At 46.2% G+C, this 21,844-nt stretch overlaps 2 protein-coding genes across 5 annotated transcripts in view; one reads left to right on the forward strand and one right to left on the reverse strand.

The window, feature by feature from the left end:
• The window catches only part of LOC114603583 (beta-1,4-galactosyltransferase 3-like), a 37,181-nt gene extending 33,587 nt beyond the window's left edge, over nucleotides 1-3,594 (forward strand). For 2 of the 3 annotated variants that reach the window (XM_028742711.2, XM_028742710.2), the window contains 3 exons: nucleotides 1,120-1,242; nucleotides 1,687-1,791; nucleotides 3,043-3,594. In XM_028742711.2, coding sequence (XP_028598544.1) covers nucleotides 1,120-1,242; nucleotides 1,687-1,791; nucleotides 3,043-3,193 — 379 coding nt within the window. In that variant the 3' untranslated portion in view covers nucleotides 3,194-3,594. Of the gene's footprint in view, nucleotides 1-1,119; nucleotides 1,243-1,686; nucleotides 1,792-2,728; nucleotides 2,781-3,042 lie in introns of all 3 variants that reach the window. The other variant, XM_028742713.2, reaches the window with a different exon arrangement.
• A 7,299-nt stretch (nucleotides 3,595-10,893) lies between these two features.
• The window catches only part of DYRK1B (dual specificity tyrosine phosphorylation regulated kinase 1B), a 34,969-nt gene continuing 24,018 nt past the window's right edge, over nucleotides 10,894-21,844 (reverse strand). For both annotated transcript variants that reach the window (XM_028742706.2, XM_028742705.2), the window contains exons 2-11: nucleotides 17,838-17,983; nucleotides 17,041-17,160; nucleotides 16,605-16,793; nucleotides 15,268-15,415; nucleotides 14,533-14,819; nucleotides 14,093-14,239; nucleotides 13,602-13,742; nucleotides 12,337-12,640; nucleotides 12,026-12,132; nucleotides 10,894-11,891 (exon numbers count right to left, since the gene is read on the reverse strand). In XM_028742706.2, the coding sequence (XP_028598539.1) occupies nucleotides 11,496-11,891; nucleotides 12,026-12,132; nucleotides 12,337-12,640; nucleotides 13,602-13,742; nucleotides 14,093-14,239; nucleotides 14,533-14,819; nucleotides 15,268-15,415; nucleotides 16,605-16,793; nucleotides 17,041-17,160; nucleotides 17,838-17,900 (1,902 nt within the window). In that variant the 5' untranslated portion in view covers nucleotides 17,901-17,983 and the 3' untranslated portion in view covers nucleotides 10,894-11,495. The remainder of the gene's footprint in view (nucleotides 11,892-12,025; nucleotides 12,133-12,336; nucleotides 12,641-13,601; nucleotides 13,743-14,092; nucleotides 14,240-14,532; nucleotides 14,820-15,267; nucleotides 15,416-16,604; nucleotides 16,794-17,040; nucleotides 17,161-17,837; nucleotides 17,984-21,844) is intronic.

Here is a 21,844-nt window from a genome sequence, read left to right on the forward strand (position 1 = left end):
GTTGATAGAGAAAAGCTTTCTGCATACAGCAGCTCAGCTGTAGGGGAAGGTTGGTGTTAAAGAACTGGAAGCCTAGGCAGACCAGTGTTAGAAGCTCAGATGTATAAGGTAGGTGCCAAATGGCTCCTTAAACCAAGGTCGCAGTCGCCAAAATGGAATGTCTAGTTGCCATTTTGGGGCAAGACGGCTCTGAAGTCTTATTTTTCAAATGATGGGTTGACTGTGATTATCAGTTTAACATCTGGCTTGTTCAGATGACAACCTTGAGCTAGGTTAAGAACTTTGAAGACAAGTCATTTTATCCAGGGACAGTCTACATAAATACTGGCTTACTCCTACCCCTTTTTCTTAACGGGGACATGGACCGTTCATAATTTAAGAATATTCTTCACAACTGTGAGCAGGGCAGTGGGGTGGGGTAAGTGAAGACAAGTGACAACAATTACGTAACTATAACGTTTTTCACCGCTCCTGCTCAGGCTACACAGAAAAAGCATTTTGGTTGCTGACATTCATTCTGACTATGCAGATAAAATATAACTGATAGAATTGTACAGGATAATGGTATTAGGGTGTGAAAGATCCAGTGATCCCCAGTCATGCACCTCCAGATGCTGGAGGTGTCAGACGCCATCCTGGTGCCCAGGCACCTTCACTTGGTCACAAGTGGACAATAGCCAGGTGCGAAATGCGCCTAGAACCTGTCTAATTTTGATCAGTGGACAGGACCCTGCTCTAGAAATGGTCCTCCTGAAATGCAGTGTACTGCTGCCCTTAAAAACCCTAAAATGATATGCTTCATGCAGTGAAGAGAGTGAGGTCCTCTCTATTAGCTGCCATTTGATTCCTCTTCCAGAACTCTCCCTCAAGTAATTCCACGTGAATTGGTACCTGAATTTCCTTTTTCTTCCACATTCCTTTTTCCTTTCATGTTATATCTGTTGGTCTGTAAGCCTGTGGGCAGAACCTGTGCTTGTGAATGTAATATTCACATAGTAATATTAGATGCCCATATCTCTGTGCCAGCTGAGGTCTTATGTGTTTCCTATAGAGATTCCTATATGCATGGTAGTAGCTGGTGGGCTACATGTAAATAAATGTCCTCTTAAATTCTTGCAGGCTTCCATACAAGTCCTACTTTGGAGGGGTTTCTGCACTCAGTCCAGAGCAATACATGAAGATGAATGGCTTTCCCAACAACTATTGGGGCTGGGGCGGTGAAGATGACGACATTGCAGTCAGGTAAAGATGGTCCTTGATGCTAGATAAGGAGGCGGCTCCAGTTCCATCCCTTCAGCATAAAGCCCAGCAGCTTTAGGGGGATTAGGCAACTGTATTCACAAAGGTTTAAGGTGGCATGGCTGAGGATGGGACCCTAGGAGTCCTGGCTCTCAAACTTTCCCCCATGTATTGCCCTAGAGTTTGTGTCGGAGCATAGGAAATATTGACAAGGAGGGATTTGGCAAGCTCGGGTAGGAATCCTGGGTAGGAATCCAGGATTGTTTTATTCTGTTCTTGCTGTTGCCCAGGGGTGGGGCAAGGGAGAGGAGCCATGAGTGGCATGGTGCAGATTTGAAGGCACTGAAGCACTGCATTGCTTGGGTGTGTAATTGTAGCACTTGTGCCTCTGCTGAAACCCCATGTGCACTCCTGCTAATGCTGCATTGTCATTCACCTTCTCTGCAGGGTTGCGCTGAGTGGGATGGTTATCTCTCGCCCATCTACTCAGTACGGCCGCTACCGTATGATCAAGCATGGACACGACAAGGGCAATGAGCAGAACCCTAAGAGGTGAGTAGAGGAGGGGACTACTTGGGGCAGAAATGTGGCCTGAACAATTGCAAATGGACTGCTGTCTTGTAAACTAGGTGGTTAAGTGTGATTGTATGTAGCTACTCTGCATCCTCCTTAATGCACCCTGCCAAATCCTCTGGGCCAGGGTGAATGTCCACCGCAGATAATATGATGGATGAGTAACTCCCAGAGCATAGTCATATTTAGATATTTTGTGCTTGAAGGAGTGAAGCCTCCAGCAGTGGCCAAGCTGGAGTGGGAGCATGGAATGTTCAGTTGTTTTAACAGTTTGCAGTCCAGTTTCTGTGAGAGAAAGGAAGGTTGCCATTATGGCTGGCCTGAAGACATCACACAAGGGTAAACAGAGAACTGGTGAGAAGTCCTGGGATGTAGAGATTCTAAAGAACTGAGAGCCCAGACAGATGTTTTTGTTTTTGTGCTGTGATTTTCCCTTAATGTTATTTCTGGTGTGGCAGAGCTTGCCAACACTCTGTTGTGGTGGTGCAAAATAACCTGGACTGGAAATTTTGTAGCAAAAGAGAACTGGATAGTTGTTTCCAATCCATTTGTAAAACCCAGGCCCCCACCATTACCAACCAGGGCTGTTGGTCCTCACTGCCTACTCTGAGTTGCCATATCACAAGGATAGAGGGAGAGTAGAAACTGTACAATTGGTAGAAATTGCATGTTGGACTCAAAACGTAAAAACCTTATGCACCGTTGGAGCTTTGGCTCAGTCCTCAAACCTTCCTTGCTTGCTAGTTATACACATCCACTCCTGCTTGTAGGCTGTATGTGTAGTCTTGCCGCTTTCCTATTTCCTGCTTGGTGTGTTTTTTTCAACTTGGTCCGTCTGCCATCTATTATCCTCCAGTCCCTGCTTTTTCAAGCATTCTCCTTCCTTCCTTTTCTCCTCCCCACCTGCCACGTATAGCTGCTCCTGATCTTAAGCTGTGAAGTTCCTTCAGAGCACCCACTTCATCATTGTGAGTGGTTTGTATTTTTTCGGCAGGTATAGGCATGGGTATTTGCAACTGTTTTCCCCGTTATTGACAAACATGACACTGTCCTCCTCGCCTTGTGACAAAACATTGACCACACCCATACCATTTCATTACTGGAAATCTGTGTAAAAAGAATACGTAAGCTTCTCCTAACCCGCAAATCCCAGGAGCTGCACTTTGGGCGGGGAGGTGGTAGGAGAAGGGCTCGGGTTCTCGCGCTTGACTCTGTGAATTTTCCTTACAGATTTAACTTGCTGGCCAAGACGAGGAGAACATGGAAGCAGGATGGCATGAACACACTGGAGTACCAGCTGCTCTCCAAGAAACTCCACCCCCTCTACACAAATATCACTGTCTTCATTGGCACTGAGAAGGGAATGCGCCATACCATGTGATGCACTAGCCACAGAGTGGCCTGGGGACAGGAGCCCCAGCCTGCCACTTCTCTGGGACCAAGGAAACCAAAGAATCCACAGGGAGATGGACAGCCCTGAGCATTGTGGTCATCATGTGCTGACTGTCGTGTCTAGCAAGGTGCTAGGGGTACTGCATTACCAGGGACTGGATGGGGACTCCACACAACGACTTCCTCCCCCTCCCCTGGAGCGTTTCTCTCTTGAGGGCTGGATGCAGTCTGACTTTACAGGACTCCGTTTGTGGGATGCCTTTCATACCTTGGTTGAAGGAGCGGCACGGTAGCTTGAGCAGAAAACCAGGACTGTCCTTTGCAAGTCTGAACCTCTGCAGCTGCTGTGCCATGGTTTGTCTTTCTTATTAAAGTGCAATTTATTTTAAAGCGTGTGGCCAAGTAGCAGTTTCTCTTCTGGAGCAAGGGCCTAAGAGGGAAGCTGTTAGCAGCCATCTCTCCTGGGCCAGTTGTGCTCTTCGCCAGGAAGGCAAGAGAGGAGCTGTATGAGGGCCAGAGCTGATTGGCAGGTCAACACACTAGCGCTGGGATGGCCCAGGCAAGTAGCAATGAGTTGTGCTGGAAGACATGGTGGGCTTATAGGCGTACTATCAGCAGTGTCTAAGGAGATGTGATAAAATGCCAAGCTAGCTTGTTTCTCGCTCTTGCAAAGGCAGTTTTTCTGAAGAGGTCCCTTCTGTTCACCCTCTTCCTGTGCTGCAGAAAGGATTGTAGCTGGATTTCCACCCCCACCCCCTTTCTTGGATGAGTAGATCTCAAGGATCTCTGCGGGCTCAGCTGGTTCACTGAATTGGTATATGCAAGTTGACCCCTTCTGTAATAGTATTGGTCTCTCCAGAGAAGGTCCTACCTGCTGCTGTTATCATTCAGATTCTATGACACTGGGATTTTGTAACAGCAAAAATAGCAATAGCAATAGAGCTGAAATTAGGATTGGAACTTCTTTTTAGCTCTTGTGATTTGAAAATGTGTTCACCGTCAGCCTTGGAAGACAGATGAGTTGACCATTCACTATACAGTGGTACCTCGGTTTTCAAACATAATCTGCTCCGGAAGACGGTTCCAAGTTCTGAAACTCAATAGTCGACAGGGTCTTGCACTCAGCGGAAGATGCATTTCCTGTTTATCATCCGTGGCATGTTCGAAAACCAAAGAATTTACAGTTTACGGCATTCAAGTTCCGAAACATTTGTCAATGGAGACGTTTGAAAACTGAAGTACCACTGTAGTTTGTATTGATTAGACTAGGTGGTGACAAGTTTGCTTTGCAATTTCTCAGGTGTTGTTCTTCCACAGCTATCTCCAAACTCTTAAAGAGTTCAGCCAAATCTCTTCAACATCTGAAGGAATCAAGACAATGCAATGAACATGGCTGCAGCCATGCTTTTTCCAAAGGTACCTTAAGTAATCCTCAGAACTGTGGAATCAGCCATGCCAATGCATAAGCTGAAGGAGTTGTGATAAAATGTGCAAATCTGGCTTGAACCTCTGGATCAATCGTTTATATGAAAAGGAAGTAAAATGTGCCCTAAAAGAGAACAGTGATATTGCAAAGAAACTAAATGAATTATTTGTATCCATTGTGAAAGATGCTGGGCTGATACCTGATCCTCAGCGGCCTTTTTGAAGGAGGAGTCTGAATAATTGAGACAAATGGCTGTGACAAATAGAAGCCCTAGTGCTTATTATCAGATGGCTGGGTCTGAATCAGATCCATTCAAAGTTATTAAAGGAACAAGTGCAAAACTGCTGATCTTCTAACAGAGATATGCAACTTATCCCAAAAATCAGTTTCTGTACCAGAGAATTGGAAAGTAACCATATAGAGAGAGAGAGTGGTTCAGGTGTGAACCCAGGAAATGAAAAAGCTAGTAAGCTTAATAAAATTCTATCAAGTATATAGAAGTTACAAACCTTTCTGAAGAAGAATCAGCACGGTTTCTGCAAAGGAAAGTTCTGTCTCACATCTTTTAACTTTAGTCTGTCAACAGGAATGTGGATGGGATGATCCTGGAGGATCTTGGGCCTTTGGACCTTTGGGCAATACCTCACTAAAGGCTGCTGCATAAACTGTTAGACACAGCATAGAAGGACCTCTAATGGATCGGTAACTGACTAAACAACAGAAAGAAGATAGCAGGAATAAATGGACAGTTTCACAACGAAAGGAAGAAAGAGAAAATATGTTGTAGTTGTTTATAAATGAGATGGCCAAACACTAAATTATTCAAGATTATCAAACCCTAAATGGATTAGGAAGTTTTAAAAAAATATCTCCAAATTCGCAAATGAAGTTCAATATAATGGGGGCAAAACCTCCTAACTTTTGATATGCTCTGATGGGGTTTTAGCTAGTGCTGATTAACAAAGATGATATCGGGGTTGTGGAAGAAAGCTCACTAAAAATCTTGGCATATAACTACAAACAAATAATTCATTGCTAATGATTATTAGGTAAGAGAATGAGAAGGAAACTGCCAGTGGTAAAAAGCCCTTGGCATAATGACATTAGTTGCTGCTGCTAAAATAATGCTGGATAATAATAGACCCATTGTGTGGCTCAGAATAGGTAGCTTTCTGAGGTCTTGCAAATATTGTTTGCTCTTTCTAGGTGTCCTATCTCAAAAATGATACTGTACATGTGGAAGTAGTACCGGCAAGGACAACTAAAATTATCTCTAAATGAAAGGCTACAGTGGTTGTGGGTGAAAAAAAGGAATAAATGATTGTTATTGATGGTTGTAAAATTATGTAGGGTATGGAGAAAATGGTTAAAAAGTTTTTTTCTCCTTTTCAGTACTGTAACTCATCATCCGATGAAGGTGGCGTAAGATTCAGGACAGATGGAAAGTAATTATAGTACTGTATATTATTTCTTAGTGGAATTTACTGCCACAAAATGTGGTGACCACTAGCTTATTACATGACTTTAAAAGATCTGATAAATCCATGGGATGGTTATATGCAACCCAGGCTCCGAGGCCGTGTCCTATATACAGTGGGAGGGTTGTTTCCTTTCAGAGGCATCTGATTTGCCACTGGCCCCAAGGCCTCCCACTTTTCCCATGAGCAAAGGGCTCCAATACCCCAAACATTTTGGACACATCACTGATTTGAATAAAAATCTGCATTGTAAAGATGTGTGTTAGACTGGCAGTTTCAATCTGTTTTCTGGCAATACCCAGGGCCTACACGCTAGTTTCTGAATGAGAGACTGAGTAAGTTGAGGCTTCCACTGTCCACCTTTGGCAATGTGCTGGTAGAACATGAGTAACACAAAAGTGTCCCAAATTTCAGTGTATTAAAAGCAGCAGCAGCAGCTGTGCTGTGCACCTTCCTGTTCTACTTCTTGAAAGCCATCTGTTCTCTTGCTCACGAATAGTGAAATGGTTCACTATTGCTGCAAGCCAGGTTAACATGTAACCACTGTACGACAGAGACGGGGAAGTGGTAGGCCCACCAACTGATGTTGGACACAACTCCCATTGACCATGGTTGCTGAGACTGCAAAGAGCTGGTGTCCTACAGCATCTGGAGGGCTACAGGTTCCCCGACATTGTGGAACAGACATTTATAGAATAGCCTTCTTAGCCAAGCTCCTTCAACATGTCTGCTGATTCGTATGGTTCCATTACATGAACTAAGCTTGGACATCTCTCCCATAGCTTTGCTGTTATGCTACCCACATTGCAGACTGGGGGAGGTTGTCATGACTGCAGAAATTTTTAAAATTATAATTATCAACCAGCTTCATTCTGCCTTCCTAGAGTGTGGGATATAAATATGAAGGAATAAAGCTGCATGCTGAATGAGTAGTATGAACCCCATACTACATGAATAGTCCAGCATTCTGCTCCCACCCGCCCAAGCAGGACATGAAAACAATAGCTTTGTTTGCATAATTTGTCCAAAGGAAACAGGTGAATGCATTTCAGGGGTAATGGGTATTTGAAGTGACAGGTCTTATTACCCTATTTTCCTTTGAGGGAGGCTGCTACATACAGCCTAAAAGCTGGGCCAGGGTATGCGCAGGAAACTACTTGTTAGGACAATTTGGGCGCAGGGTGAGGTGATACAATTTTAAGACTCTCCACTGAATAATGTAAGTGTAACTAAACTATCACATCATTCCCCGCCCCACCCCCAATCTGTTTAATATTTGTGAGCAACTCTGATGAAATGAGAGCAGAGTCTGACATGTGGCATTCTATTTCACATTGTATATGATTGGTGTTTTCATTTAGGACTTCTAGGCTTTTCCAAACTAATAGAGCTCAGAATGGTAGCTCAAATCAAACACATACACTCTAAAATGCCCATCACATTAATTGAAAACAAAGGGATAGTACCGAGGTACAGTTGTGTACCTCGATACTACCCCTTATTCTCTCCTGTATAAATGTTATGCATTTGGTCATTTCCAATAATTTCTTAATTTACAAAGAGGTACAAAAGGCTGCAGATACAGGGATCCATGTATTTTAGCTGTGCAGTTTGTTACCAACTGAACTGTGGCCTCATCTGAGACCTAGCCCTCCTGCCATTTTGAAAAGATTGCTCTGCCTCAATTTATTGTGAGATGCGTTTAAAAAAATAATAGTGGTGACATACAATGAAGGCTTTCCATGTTGCCTGCCATAATTAAATTTGTGGGTGATGCCGTGACCATATTTGTGAACCTTTGTCCAGTATCCCCAAGCCCCACTAAAGATAGAGACAGAAGTTCTAAAAACACTACCCTACCCTGTTCTTTTAAGGCCCCAATCCTTAAAAACCCTAATTCCCCATTATAGCCAATGGGACATGGAAATCAAAACTGCCTTTAGTCTGTTAATTTAAATTAAACTTGGGCTTGATCATTTTTGCAGTCACACAAGCTAGAGACCTACTTTTGGAGAAGGAAAAAACTGGGATTCTAAAAATGATTGATGTTAAACTGAATACTAGAGGTTTTTTGTCTTCTCTTTTGCATGTGCACAATTACAACCTGCATACAAGACTTAACAGGCTATAAGATTTAACAGGAGCTTTTCGTCTCAAATCAAGCATTTTTAAAAACAGAAAGAACTGTGCCCAGAGTGGAGTTTACTGTGGAAGAGAGAGAAAAACAAAAGAATAAAAGCAGGTGGTAATCTGGTAATTTATGCCAGAGAATATACTCTAGCCCAGGTGTGGGGAAACTCTGGCCCATCAGGCCTTCTCATTCAGCCCACAAGACTGTTTTGCTCACCTGCTGCCATACATGACATCAGGTGTGAGGCTAAATAGAGACATTGGTAGCAGAAAACACACCGAATCACATACACTTGTGCATTAGCTGATGCACAGGGAGTTCAATACTGCTTAGGTGTATCAGCTGATTCCCACTGGAAACTGCACAAAGCAGGCCATCTTTGGCAGGTGGGCATGAGAATCATCAGATGTCAATAAGACACCAGGTGGTTGACAGGTAGGTAGTCCTGTCCCCGTAAGAGTTAGCCCGTGGGAAAGTAAAGATTGGCCTACTGCCCCAAAAAGGTTCCTCACCACTGCTGTAGACAGCAGGGATGGGGAACCTGTGACCCTCCAGATGTTGCAATTTATACTGCCTTTCACCCTTGACCATTGGTGGAGCTAGGAGTCCCAACATCACACGGAGGGCCTTGGGTTCCCTATGCCTACCTTTGAGGAAATGTGACAAGTCAGTAGAGAACTGAACAACATAAGAGCATGACCTTGATGTGCACTTCTACCAGAACTCTATAGCCTAGCTTGAAACCTTTCCCAAGCAAGGCTCCTTGGAAGTACAGAACCCAGGTGTGACAGCAGAAAGAACAGCAGCCACTGCTCTTTTTAGTAGGCTCAGTTATTCTTCCCAGTTTGGGCATGTACTTCGTAAAGGAGGCAAGTTTCAGGTGATACAGCTATCTGCCTTCATTTTAACTGTGAATTCACTCTTAAAAGGCATGAATGGCAGTGGGTAGTGCAGGTGGGGTAGGGGTAAAGAGGCAGCTGGTCTGGCAGGGAGCTAAGAATACAGAACCCTCTGATGATCACTTTTAAGCATTTATCATTTAAGTGGGAGCAGATAATTAATGGAATACATTCCCAAGTTGAACAACTGTCTGCAAGAGCTTGTTTGTTCAAGTGTAACAGACTCATTTATTCTACTCAGAATAAAGGCTAGGACCAGCACCCAAAACCTGCAGAACTTCAACTTTGTGGTACTTACGAGCTATTGGATGGCCTTGGTTGAGGTTATTTTGTGTTCAAGCAGCAAGTTCTTCTTTCCACAAGCACCACCAAATGTCTAATTTGATTTCCCATCTGCAGTGGAGTTTGCTCATGCGTGCAGCCATCTTTCTTCATTAGCTCTTCTACAGCCCACGCTGCCTAGCCTAGCTGGGCCCAAGCTTCTCAACCGGCCTCCTTTCTTTCAGTTGGTAGCATTGGGCGCAAAACTGTGCACATTTTGTTCTAAATAACAAAAAAGCCTGCACTGCATAATCTGCATAAATTACGCAAACATGCTGTGTTCCAAACAACTGCTTCTTGGGGCAGAAGGAAGAGGGCATGGAGTGCAACAGAGAATTTGAACACCAGGCCATTGGAAGGCCTATCCAAGTCATCTTCTGGTTTCAGAAGTTGGAATTGCCCCCACACCTTTCAAACCCATCTTTACAACCAAGAAACATAACAAAAGGCTGAGATTTTTAGGATGCTGAATCCCAATATCTAATGCCATGATACTGTAGACATGGGCCTGAGTGTACTAGGACTGCTGAGGACATATCCCTGGAACAAATTCTTGGTCTAAAAAACTGACACAGGCAACATCCAACCACTCTGCACTTCCATTGAAGCATCACATTTTGCCAGTAGCAGCTGAGTCTGGAACCATGTGCCCTTCTCTCAGAGAACAATGGACAAAACTAACATCTTGTTCAAAAGCCCAAAGCAGCAAGATCACGCTTGCCCTTGTGTTGACTGTATGGTAATTACAATGAAATGCTCTGTGACTGAAATGCTCTTTTTCTGAGAGGCTCCCTTCATGTGTAAGGCCCAGCCGAATCTCATCTAGCTGAAAGGGACAGCAGCCTGCCAAAACTGGAAAAGGACAGTGCTAACTCAAGCACCTCCAAGTCTGGTCAGGTATAAGCCCTGATCTGCCTGGCTGTGCAGCACAGCAGAACTAAGTGCCTAGTGAGCAACAAGAAGCCACTGGAATAGGGAAACAGGCTCCTTGGGTCACCTCTGGCCTTGTTGTTTCAATTTCTTGCCAATCTAACAGCACACTTACTATTTATACTACAGCAGCGTTTTATGGTGTGGGTGTGTTAAGGGCCAACTCCCTGTTATTAGGAAAAATAATATTGGTTGCATCCCTCTTTCTCTGCTAAGCTTCCACATTTCCTACTCGCGAAAAAGAAGAAAAGAATCTTAAGGAAATAGCCTGAGCTCAGACGACCGAATCCTGTGCAGGTGCATGAGCTCAAGTAAGGCAGAGGTACAAGTTCACAACCCAGCTCAGCACCCCTCTCCCTCCTTTGCCACCTTCCTAATTGTGCCCTGCACTAGTATACTTCAATGATGCCAGAGCAAAGATCTAAGCACTCCCCCCCCCCCCACTTTCCATCATGTACACACAACAAGAGGCAGGTCCAAGATGGCTGCACACGAGTCAGCATAAACATTCGCTGGTTGGGGCAACCCTTTATTTCCAAGCAGGGGAAAAAATTTTTAGCAGCAATTCCCATGGGACCACATAGGCCACCAAGCCCATCAGTCCACGCAGTGCACAGAAGTCTGACTGTCCATCCAAGCACAGAATGTTGAAATCTCTTGCACCAAGGAAGGGAATGGCTGGCAGGCCACATGCCGCTGAATGATTCAAGAGGGGCTGTGGCCAGGAAAGACCACACAAGTCAGAGAAAGCACTGACCGAAAGGGGGAAGGCGGCATCCAGGCTGCAAGGGCGGTAGGATGCTGGCTCCACATGCTTCCCCCTGTCCTATTCCCCCCTCCCCCCTCCCCTCCCCCCCCCAACAATGCTTACCAGTTGCAGCAAGGTCCTAGGTAGCAACAGGACCTGGTCTCTAGACTGGCCACAGCCAGGCAACCTGACCCATCCCACCGCAAGTCCTGGCCCACTCAGACTCTCACCTATGGAGAAGTGCTCTCTGGGCACTGGTTCCCTGCCCTACAGTCAGTCCTGGCCCGTCCAGGCTCTGGTGCAACAAGGGAGTGCTCTCGCTGGGCACTGGCTCCTAGCCTGCCGGGCCAGTCCATCATCAGGAGCTGGCAGCCGTGCCCTGGGGCACGCAGACACCCATCAGTGCAGTCTCGTCAGTGTCTCGGTGCCCACGCCCGCGGAGAGGATAGTTGAGGCCAAGTCCCTCAGGGCGCGAGCCGCCAGCAGTCCTAGTCCGGAAGGCCGAGGTGCCCAAGTGCAAGGAGGAAGAGCCCAGCCCGGGGGGGTTGCAGTCCAGATGGCGAGGGCCCAGAGAAACCTCCATGGCCTCGGGAAGCGGGGGGGAGAGTGGGAGTGGAGGGCGCTGGTACGGAGGGTGCCCGCTCGGGGGGAAACATGGCATGGCCTGGCTGGGCGTGGGCTTGTGAGGTAAGATGTGAGGAATACTCTCGTTGTCGCCGCTGGCCCAAAGACGCATCTGCTGCTGCGGGGGCGCCTGCAACCACAACAACAAAAAAGAGGGAAACGGTCAGTTAAAGATGGAAACGGAGGGGTTGAGCATGTTAAGGGCTGGGGCGACAGAAAGGGCACGGGGAGCCAAACCAGGCCGGAGCCTGACAGGCAACGTACTTGAGGACTCTGCATCTCACAGTCTGCATGCACGGTGCCCATGCTGCCGTAGTAACGATTGCTGTAACGGTAACCGCGGTTGTCGTTGGAAGAACCACTGGAGCCGCCTGATAGGAGAGGAAAAACGTACACAGCGTCAGAGGAGCAGAACAGGGGCCAAGGTAACATTTGGGCACAGAGCAGGAGATGCTAGGAACAGCTAGACTGACACCCTCCTATGGGGAGAGGTGGAAGAGTATCAGATCACGCAATGGAGATGACTGAGGATAGAGCTGGCAGTGGAAAGGAGGCGGAGGGAGAGATGGACGTACCAGAACTAGACACAGAACTGGTGGTGCTGGTGGAGTGGCTGTGCTCCGTGCCCAGGCTGGGTGAGGTGCTGGCGCTTGTGTTGGTGCCCTCGTCGGCTGTTTTCTTGAAGAAGTTGTGCTGCAGGGCGTAGAAGGGGGTGATGCGGCTACGGGGTTCATAGTCCAGCATGCGCAGCACCAAATCCTTGAACTTCAGGTAGTCCGAAGGCGAATGCCCCTGCTCCCCTGCACGGCGCCCGCCTGGGCCTCCACTCTCCACCCCCAGCACTTCGTGCAGCCGCCGTGTCCCTGGAACCTTGTAGTCCTGAAAGACACCAAGGAATGGTATAGTTAGGCAGACTTTACTTACAGCAAGATAGATAATGGTCTGTATCAGCCAGGTGGGGTGTTGTGCTACTGTACTCAGTAAAGGCGTAAACATTATCAGTCATGCCAAGTTTGTATTTGGAAAGTAGAAAAGAATTCATTTTATCGCAACACAGGACAAGGCTATTTTATATTCCTAAACTTAAGGAACTCCATCAGAAACAATGTCCTTGTGGATTGTGAAGTTGATGCGTTTAATTAGAGAAAAATCACTGTCAATATTTACTAAAGATTTGGAGAAAAGAGTTGACTTAACTCTCTGCAAAAAGCAAGGACCACAGGGCTTCTTGTTCCTGCCCAGGAGTGCCATGCGTTTCTGTCACATGCATCATTCATGTTAAAGGATAGTTATCTTAACACACTTGCAAGATATTTGCCCCATCTATTTCAAATCACCCATGAAAACAAGGGCAACAACTGTGGGGGAGCCTGCTTCTGCCCTCACAGAGAACTCATCTGCTTGTTCCAAGGCGTATTAAAAACTCATGTCTTCCCACCTGCATTCTCAAAATCATTCCCCCTCTTCCCTTGAGGTTTCTAGTCTCTTAGCCTGGAAGTCTGAGGGCAGAGCCTGTGCCTTTAGGTTGATTTAGTCAATAGAAATTATTTTCTACCTCCTTGCCATAGAAGTAACCGAAAATGATGGATACAAAACCACAGTCCCAAAACAAAATACAGTTCAAAGGTCATTGGAAATATTTTGTGGCACAACTAAAAAGCTTACCACAACATGTCCCCCCCCCCCCCCCGCTAAAACACAAAAAGTGAATAGCAAAACTGACAATTCAAAACCTTGTGCTGTGCAGATAATCTTAAAAACATCTGTTGTCTCGGGCTCATTTTAAAGGGAATGCAGAGGGGGAAAGGGCTGAAGATAGGACAGCTGTGCTAAGCATTACCTTCCTGCCATCTTTGCCCCGCCGGAGGACCCAGCCCCCCTCAGGCAGCTTTTCAAAGTACTTCCGAGCTTTGGGAGCCTGCTCCAACATGTGAGGGGGTGGCAGCCCCAACACCTCCACAATCCGGCTCATCTGATCTGCCTGCAAGGGAAAGGCACAGAATCAGGAAAACAAGGTGATAGTTCCCAGCCCCACATGGCTCTTCCTGGCTTTACAAACCCACTCCTTGCTTCTTTGAGGGCCTTCTAAATCCATTCATTTGTCTCCTTGAACCAAGGACCTATTCATGCAGCGCCACACACTTCAACTCCTCCTGCCAGCCAAGCCAAGCCAAGTTGCTGCTGCATTCTTTGTCTCGATTAGATGGTTCTGCCCAGCAAGTTCAACAGCTGCCCTTGCTAAAAGCTAGCTGCTACACCAAGTTCTTTGGAGCATAATACCCAGGGGCCAATCTCCCCTCCCCTCCCCTGGCTCGTCCTCTTTCCACCTACCTCATTGGCGCCACTGAAGAGGGGCTCTCCTGTGTGCATCTCCACCAGGATGCAACCTAAGGACCACATGTCAATAGCCAGGTCATAAGGCATGCCCAGTAGCACTTCAGGTGAGCGGTAAAATCGGCTCTGGATATACTGGTAGATCTACAGGGAAGAAAAGGAAAGATAGGATCAGCTGCTGCACTCTGGGGACTGCAAGGTCACAACAGGTGGGTCTGCTTCTTTCAGTCCCTTTGCTTCAAATGTTGGCCAAGACAAATAAGGTGGTCCAGTGCCTTCTAAGGCCCTCATCTAGCCAAGAGCAAGCTGAAGAAGTCCTAAGAAAATGAGGGAAGGTGTTCAAGCTGACAATTACAAACTTCTGATGTCGACCACTAGGAGGCCAGGCACTGGGAGAGGGGCTGCAGTTGGAGAGGTCACAGCAAGGGGTCACTCACCCGCTGGCCCAGCTGGCAGGAGCTGCCAAAGTCCACAATCTTGATGGCACTGCGCTTGGGGTTGCAGAGCAGGATGTTCTCAGGCTTAAGGTCACAGTGGATGATGCTGAGCTCAGGTGTTGCCAGGAAGAGTAATGCAGTGCACAGCTGCTGGGCAAACTTGCGTGTGAGGTTCAGAGAGACGCCACGGAAGTTGGTGTTACGGAGCAAGTCGTAGAGGTTGTAGGACAGCAACTCAAACACCAGGCACAAATGGCTCCGGAACATGAAGTGTCGCTTCAAGTGCACTGCGGGTGGGGTGGAGAGAGAAAGTGTGGTGGAGGCATTGCTAGAATACTGCAGCTCCCCACTGATGCTTTGACAACACCCCGCAGCCAGCACTTGTGAACCTCACTGACTTAGAATTATGACCTCCAGGCATCCCACATGAACATTTCCCACAGTCTTGGACCACAGGTCACTGAGTGCACCACATCTGCAAGCAAAATGATGAACCAATCTCTCCCAATGACCTGAACCCCCACCGACTTCAACTCATGCCCCAACCAGTCTCTCAAACACTATCCAGACCTTCCATTAATCAGTCACTCACTTATGCAGAGCCTTCCACAAGTTGCCACCAATCTAAATGAAGCACTGGAGACTTCATTTAATGTGCATCTCACCAGTAGTGCTCTCCCTGACCCACTCACACTTCTCAACTAATTCCAAAAACGTATCTCTGCAAACTCTCACCAATGTAGTATTTCATCTCTGTGTCATGCTGGTTCATCAGTTCCAGCAATCGCAATTCAATCTGAGCCTGGCTCAAAAATGCCTTCTTGTTCTTGATTATCTTTATGGCCACCCACTCCTGAGCCTGTTGGTCATAGGCCTTCACCACCTAGCAGGGAGAAAAAGACACATCAGTATAATGTTATCGCAGTGGTGCCAAGAAGTAATGACTTTGGGGAGAACCACCAAATCAAAAGTACCGCTGGGCAGGGGGAACATTCAAGCATCCACACACATAGTGGTCATCTTATTTATTTATTGCCCTTCCTCAGAAAGAGGCCAGGGCGATATACATGCAAAACTTTGCTTAGGATGGCAATGAAACATCAACCCCAGTTACTTAAAAGCAGGTCAGAACCCAACAAGCTGCCTTATACCAAACAACACTAATGAGCCACCTGGCTTATACTTTCTATATCAAGGACAACCAAAGTGATGATGTCCAGATGTTGTCGGACTCTCACTGTAGTCCCAGCCAGCGCTGCCAATGGTCATGGATGATGAGAGCTGTCGTTCACTAACACCTGGAAGATACCACGTTGGTTATCTCTTGTCTGTACTGACTAGCAGAGGCTCTCCAAGGTTTCAGTTGGTGCTGACCTTTAAAGCCCTAAACGGCCTTGGTCCAGTATATCTGAATGAGCGTCTCCACCCCCATCGTTCTACCCGGACACTGAGGTCCAGCACCGAGGGCCTTCTGGCGGTTCCCTCACTGCGAGAAGCCAAGTTACAGGGAACCAGGCAGAGGGCCTTCTCGGTTGTGGCGCCTTCCCTGTGGAACACCCTTGCACCAGATGTCAAAGAGAACAACAACTACCAGGCTTTTAGAAGACATCTGAAGGCAGCCCTGTTTCGGGAAGCTTTTAATGTTTGATGTATTATAGTATTTTAATATTCTTTTGGAAGCCGCCCAGAGTGGCTGGGGAAGCCCAGCCAGATGGGCGGGGTATAAATAATAAATTATTATTATTATTATTATTATTATTATTATTATTATTCAGTTGGGTATCTTTTCCAGCCCTGCCTGGATATGCTAGAGACTGAACCTGAGGCCTTCTGCAAACTAAGCTTCTGCTCTACCAATGAACTACAACCTTTTCCCTTTGGCAAGATTACAGGCTGCGTGTTCCTGTGACTGTGGGGCATGCTCCCTTTTGATGTTGCCAAAGGCACATTTGCTGGGGAAGGAGAACCTAGAGCTGTGTTCTGACCAATGATCACCAGAGCACAGGCTGCAACTTGCTATGTAGTTACAGATGTGGATACAGAAGAAGAATCTCTCCTGGCTGCCCTCTGACCTGTCCGAAGGATCCCTTGCCAATGAGCGAGTCTATTTCATAGCGTTCCAGCCAGCGCTCCCCGTTGCGAACAATGTAATCATAGTTGTCGTCATCGTAGCCCTCGTTGTGCACTTTCCGTTCCTTTTTGGTGCTTGTGTCCTCGGGTGCCACCTGCAGGGCTCGGCGTTTCTTCTTAGCATAATAGACCTGGTAGCGAAACACAGGGTCAGTGCACAGAATACAAGGAACCTTTCTTTTAAGATGAGGAATTGCACCTCCCCAGAGCAGCCCAGGGAAGCAAACTAAACTCTCTGGCAGGGCAGAAGAGCTAAGGAATGGTGCCATCAACACGCAGCACAGAAGGAAGAAGAAGCGCAAAGAAGTTTAAATCATCACTATTCCCAATGCTTTAAGGAATTGGTCAAAGCTGTCACCACAGAGAAGGTCCTCTTACCTCATTGATATGTTTGTAAGTTTTGATAAGGTCGACAGACAGCTTGCGCAGTGGGGCTGTGGCAGAGTCCCGAAAAGTGAGCGGGATTCTTCTCTGCAGGATGGCCAGGTCTGGCATGATCTGTGGGAGAAAAGGGGGGGGGGGGTGTAGATAAGTCCCTAAAGGTCATGGGCTTGAAATAGTTCCATGATGGGGCTAATAGCATGTGTTCCAGCTGCCAGCAGCGATTGACAAGGGCTTCATTCTATTCTACTAAAAACCCTGTTTTCTTTTATGTACTTGGAGGTGGAAGGTTTGCAGGAGACAGAGAGAGAGAGTGAGTGAGTGCAGGGGTCATGCTGAGATTACTAACCTTTTAAACTTAGTAGATTCAGTCTGCAGCCCACATCTAATTTCCCCCACAGTGTAGGAAAGAGGCTGCTATCAGCCCAGGTGAGGATGACTCCTTGGGCCCAGGTTAAGTGGCTCTCACCACACATCATGGCTGATTCCAGTGGCAATTGCATTAGGGGTTTGCTTCATCCCACAATAACTCCCCTCTGCATGCCTTGACTAGAGACTGAACTTAGAGCCTCAAATCTAATAGCCATTGTTTCTATAACGTGAGCTAAATAAAAACAGAGATTCACACCTGTATCAGCCTCATGTAGATTTTACTTGGAATGACCACAGGTTGAAGAGTGGGAAAGGAGCTGAGCCAGGCTGAGCTGCTGTGTGTATTTACAAGCATACAGTCTGAAGAGGAGACAGCTGATTCAGGGGGAGCACCCGAAAAGGCTGAATTTCCAGGAAATTACCTGCTGATGCTCAGCCATGGGCTGGATGCTGGAGAAGGGAGCATGGCTGTGCTGGCTCGACATGATTGTCTCAGTAGGAAGAGAGCGGCCCAGAGAGGCAACCTGGCTGCAGGGCGGCAGCTGGCATTGTGGAGTGCTGCTGCCACCTAGAGGGCACAAAAATAGTTTGGTGAGGGTTTTTTTTTTTTTAATCACCACACATGCCTACACTTCCCAGAAATAGCTCCCTGCTTTCACCACAAAACGCATTCCAATTTAAGAAGAGAGTCAGGTATCTTGATTACAGTAGGGGTGAGGATATGGCCAAGAACCTAGGTTCTATTCTTAGCTTTTTAATGGGAGGGGGGCAGTAGATCCAATTTCCTGAAACAACCTAGGATAGAGAGCTTCATACAGTGAACTGAAACAGCGACACAAATGTATTAGAAAAGACAGTCTAAAAGGTGTTTGCATTTCATGGTATTATTAAGCAAATTTATATTTGCAATACCGAAAACCACAAAACAAAGTTCAGGCATAAGGGCTGGTGCTTAATATAAGCATTTCCCAGCCTTCTTTATTTGTTTTGATTACATTATACCTTCATTATACTAAGCAAGGGTCCACTAAATTCTGCAACCTCAAGCTACCACAGCTTGGGGGTGGGATAGGGGATGGCAGGCCTCTTGTTATCTTTCCCAGACTGACTGCATAGCAGCTTTAAGTGAATGAAAGCTGAGAGAAGAGTATAAGGAAGCCATCAGCTGTTAGCACTGGGATCAAGACTATGCAAATAGGAAGGGAGAAGGCACATATGAACGATTCTAGATTCAACTGTTCCCTCAGTATGGCATAGTGTGGCTAGGGTGTTGTACTTGGTAAAAGGTAAAGGGACCCCTGACCATTAGGTCCAGTCGTGACCGACTCTGGGGTTGCGGCGCTCATCTCGCTTTATTGGCCGAGGGAGCCGGCGTTTGTCCGCAGACAGCTTCTGGGTCATGTGGCCAGCATGACTAAGCCACTTCTGGCGAACCAGAGCAGCGCACGGAAACGCCGTTTACCTTCCCGCCCTTACCTTACCTATTTATCTACTTGCACTTTTGACATGCTTTCGAACTGCTAGGTTGGCAGGAGCAGGGACCAAGCAACGGGAGCTCACCCCGTTGTGGGGATTCGAACTGCCGACCATCTGATCGGCAAGTCCTAGGCTCTGTGGTTTAACCCACAGCGCCACTTGGACCTGGGTTCAAAACACTCTCCAGCCTTGAAGCTCACTGGGTGAGCTCCAGCTCTTTTAGCTGTCTTATCTCACAGGGATGTTAACAAAATAAAATGGGAGAAGCAGGACCATGTACACAACCCTGAGTCTATGGGAGGAAGGGCAGAATCATGAAATGTATTCTTGAATGTTTTAAGGTCTAGGTGTTGTGTTCCATGTTTTGTAATCAAGGATGCTTACCTGAGTGCATGTGCACCTTTACCATTAATGGCATTTTGGGAAAGGAAGGAGGCAAGAGGAGAGGCTACAGCTTGAATTGTGCAGAGGAGAGGTAACTACAGAAAAGCAGGCAGAGGTGTTTGCATGTCAGACATGGTTAGAGGCTCTAGCAAAATCACAGGGATTGTCAGAAGTGAAGAAAAGATGGGCAGAATGTGGTCAGGGTATCTTATTATGCAGCCACACCTCAAAGTTACAGATCTCTCTTTTGAATGTGGTTAAAGAGAGGGATTCCCTCAGCGCCCACTGGGAGTCAATATCTGTGCTGTTTCTAACATGATTCCTATCTGTTGTTTGCTTCTCCTCCCCCCAAAACAGCAATTCTCCATTGGTGACGCTATGAACATGTCAACTTTTCTTACTGCAGGTTACTAAACAGATTTATACCCCCTTTTGGAATAATTCAGTTTAATTCAGTTAATGTTTACATGTATTTTTCTTTAATGTCTGTTTTATTATCTGTTTTAGTTTTGAAATACTGTTAATTATCATTTTAATATATATGGTATTTTCTACCGTGGCACCATCTGGTGAAGGATGGTTTATAAATACTCTAAACAAACAAATAATCAAAAGATACAAAAGCGTCTTTTATGCTACTGGTGCCCAGGACATACATTTCCATTTTGCAGACACTTCTGCCCCGATATACACACCCATATATCTATTAGAATACATTCTTTACATTAAAATTTATATTACTGTATTAGCCTGAATATAAGCGTCACTTCTTTCCCAAATTCCGACCATGAAAAGTTAAAGTGCACGTAGTCCCCCATCCTCTCTCCCAAGGCCGGGATGGGAGACAGCGAGGGAGGGGAAAGGCCGCCGGCAACGCAGCGCAGCTCCCCCACGAGCAGAGAGGAATGGAGCGGCTTATATTCGGGTATTTTTTCTTCCTCCCCCATCCAATTTTAAAGGTGCGGCTTATATTCAGGCCAATACGGTATTTTGTACAACTTGTGTCCAATTTTCATCTCCCTGTAAGATAAGGATCAACTGATGTGGTCTCGTTGGCCAAATCTGGCCCTTTGAGGTATGTTATGTTTCCCCTACTAATTTTTAGTCCCAAAGGCAAGAGAGGGATCTGGATGAAAAGCAACAGTAGGAACAGGAGCTTACCGTCAAACCACTTTTAAGGGATGGCCTACCACAGACAACTTTCTTATCAAAGTGAACCTCCAGGAAAAACAATCTGCTAACTAAAGTTCTAATATTACTACATAAACATGATGGTGTTTACTGTTTGCTTACAACAAATAAATAAAATAAAAAATCTATGATGTGATAACCTATAAGGTCTACTCTTGCTTTAAAAACAAAACAAAATCTGACGTTCTCACAGTGTTGAATTTTGCAGCCAGAGTCATGTTCTCTGCTATCCCAGAACACACATTCCCTTGCTAAGAATTCAATAATAGCCAAGCCTACTATTATTTTTAAAAAGCATTTCTAATATTATTTACTTATGTAATAAAAACCGTTAAATTACTCTGAGGGATTGTGAATGCAACAACCCAGATATGTACCCCCCCTCCAGTATGTTTAATTTTTATTCAATTGTATTTTTCTTTTTCTATTTCCTTATTTCTTCCAAGCCAATTCTATTACAAAGAACAAACCACCTAAACAATTAAAAAGCCAATTCCCAGAGCCACACATTAACAGGGCCTGAGGGGCCACTGCAACACAGACCCCCCTTCCATGTGAACACACCTTGCCCTTCTGGACACACATTTCACGAGTATGGATTTTACAATCTAAGATGTCAGAACTTAATTCTCAGTGGCTCCCATGGAATTCCATGGAGCAAGGGGAAAAAAATTGGAGCACATTTGAGAAAGGCAGAACCCAGTGCCTGGAGCAGGGAACAATTTAGGCCTCATCTCAATGCAGCTGTTGAATCCCCCCTGAACGAATCTAGAAGCATAGAACAGAACAGAACAGAATCTAATCGTAGAGTTGGAAGGGACCGTGGGAATCATTTAGTCCAACCACCTGCAATGCAGGAATATTTTGCCCAACGTGGGGCTCAAACCCACAACCCTGAGATTAAGAGTCTCATGCTCTACCAACTGAGCTATCCCAGTTCAGTATTGTCTACTCTGGGGTACTGTCAACCCAGCACCCATGAAGGCTTTTTCTGGGGTCCCCAGGCCCAAAGTTGCAGACCCTCAATATTTTTTGGATTTTGCAGGAAGAGGGGATGGCAGAGCACTGTAGAGCAGTTGCTGGAGGTGGAAGGGCAAGTCCTCTTGCATTATATTTGTGGTTTTTTGGTGGTGGCAGGAATCATTTTCCTGTTCCCTGAGTATCCCAATCTGTTTGGTTTGTTGCCTGCCAGTGATGTAGAGCTGGTGGCAGGCACTTGCTTCACCCCATGAAGAGGTTATCTATGGATGCTTGACTGACAGAGGTTCACTTGGGCAGAGAAAGAGGGAAAGATGTACTTAACCTGAAGTGTATGTAACCTGAAGTGTATGTAACCCAAGGTACCACTGTATGTGTGTGAGAGGGAGGGAGAGAGGAG

The sequence above is a fragment of the Podarcis muralis genome, chromosome 7 (assembly GCF_964188315.1).
Source record: "Podarcis muralis chromosome 7, rPodMur119.hap1.1, whole genome shotgun sequence".
NCBI lineage: Eukaryota > Metazoa > Chordata > Lepidosauria > Squamata > Lacertidae > Podarcis > Podarcis muralis.